The sequence below is a fragment of the Echinops telfairi genome, unplaced genomic scaffold, assembly GCF_000313985.2.
Source record: "Echinops telfairi isolate 266 unplaced genomic scaffold, ASM31398v2 ScPeMD7_1713;HRSCAF=2227, whole genome shotgun sequence".
NCBI lineage: Eukaryota > Metazoa > Chordata > Mammalia > Afrosoricida > Tenrecidae > Echinops > Echinops telfairi.
In genome coordinates, this window is record NW_022105611.1 from 20,881,742 (window position 1) to 20,883,444 (window position 1,703).

At 52.6% G+C, this 1,703-nt stretch overlaps 1 protein-coding gene across 1 annotated transcript in view; it reads left to right on the plus strand.

Moving 5' to 3' along the window:
- STARD10 (StAR related lipid transfer domain containing 10) overlaps positions 1–1,703 on the plus strand; it is a 23,850-nt gene that overhangs the window by 20,556 nt on the left and 1,591 nt on the right. Inside the window, exon 2 of the mRNA XM_045293094.1 lies at positions 1,457–1,604. Coding sequence (XP_045149029.1) covers positions 1,457–1,604 — 148 coding nt within the window. The remainder of the gene's footprint in view (positions 1–1,456; positions 1,605–1,703) is intronic.

Below are 1,703 nucleotides of genomic sequence, written 5' to 3' on the forward strand. Positions count from 1 at the left end.
TGAGGGCTCATACAACTCTTATCACAATCCATCCATCCATCCATTGTGTCAGGCACATTTGTACATTTGTTGCCCTCATCATTTGTGCATTACATTTTTAACCTGCTCTTTCCCTGCCACCATTTTACTTCAGTATGCTTCCAGACCATATTCATATTTTCCTGGAGGGCCCCGAGATGCTCCTAATAGCTGTTGTGTGTATTTCCGGTCCTGCTTTGGTCTGGTTGCTGTCCTCTGCAAGCCCTTCCATCCGGCCAGCATGACTTTGGCTCAGAGAAGAACCAGAGCCAGTAGGCCTGCAGAATGTCTCACCATCTGCTCTATCTGGTGGCCATCTTGTGTCACTTAGCTTGGCCTTCTGTCCTCTATAATTATCTGTAAACGGAAGTTACATATAAGGCATGATGAATTCATCGGTGCCTAGAACAACTAACAGTTGATGGTGTGCCCTTATGCAATCATGGACCCACTCGTGGTTCCAAGACCTACCCTAGGGCATCGTATGCATCTCCCCATAACTAGGCAGGAAGTCATATGCCCTGTTCTGGGAGACCTTTTTAAACCAAAACCCTGGTCCAGCTGCAGAGGGGTTGGGCTCCCGGGTGAAAAAAAAATCTCAATACAAGGACAGTGACTGTGCTTTTTCTTGTTGGGTGCAAATCCAGGGGAAACAAGGCCTGTTTCCGTGTGCTTTCCAGACATGTGATCTGGGTAAAATCCCAGCTCTGCTACTTCCCAGTTGGGCAACCTGGGGCAGTCACTTAACCCTCAGAGCCTCCACGTCTTGCTTGGCTTTCTTGTCGGGCAGGGTTGTTGTGAGGGTCAGATTAAACAAGGTACGTGTGGTGGTTTTCCCCCCAGATGGAAAGCTCAATGAGAGCAAAGGTAAAAGTAGTAAACATCCTAAGATATGTGTTGAGTGGAAACAAACCTAGATGAAGCAGTGAAGCCAGATAATAAGCGCCATGGGAGGATAGAAGTAACCCATGTAGGCATTTGTGGGTTCGCTTCTTTGTTCACGAATGTTTTCATTGCCCCTCTTTCCTGCCTATGCCAGGGTCCATGCTGACCAGCTGGAAGCCACTTCTGCCCATGGGGAGCTCAGGTTGGGGAGGGAGGCACAGAGAGGCTCAGTGTGGGAGCCCGGAGTCTGGCTGGGCATTCAGGACGGTTTCCGGGAGGAGGATACTGGGGAGGAGGGGAGGGTGGTTGGTGGGGACTGAGGTCTGGGAGATGCTCCCTGGACACAAGGCCTGTCTCCTGGCATGGGTGGCTTCTGGTAGAGGCTGGACAGGACTTGTGGAAAGAAGTGAGTCCTTGTGTCTCTCTCTTGTCCTCTCCTCCTCCTCTTCCTCCTCTCTCTGCCCTCTGGTCCCCTGGCCAAGGCTCTGGACACCCCTAGAGCCCTTGTGTCTGAGCCCTGTGTGACGCTGGCAACCCCCGTGTCTGTCTGCAGTGCCGGATGGAGTGCCGAGATGTGCCCGCCGAGACACTCTACGACGTTTTACACGACATTGAGTACCGCAAGAAGTGGGACAGCAATGTCATCGAGACTTTTGACATCGCCCGCCTGACAGTCAACGCTGACGTGGGCTATTACTCTTGTAAGCGGGCGCAGCACCTTGGTCCCCACCACCTCTCTCCTGGCCTGGCAGGCCTACCCCCTCCATCTGCTCTGGTGGTCACTCCACAGGCCAGGCCAC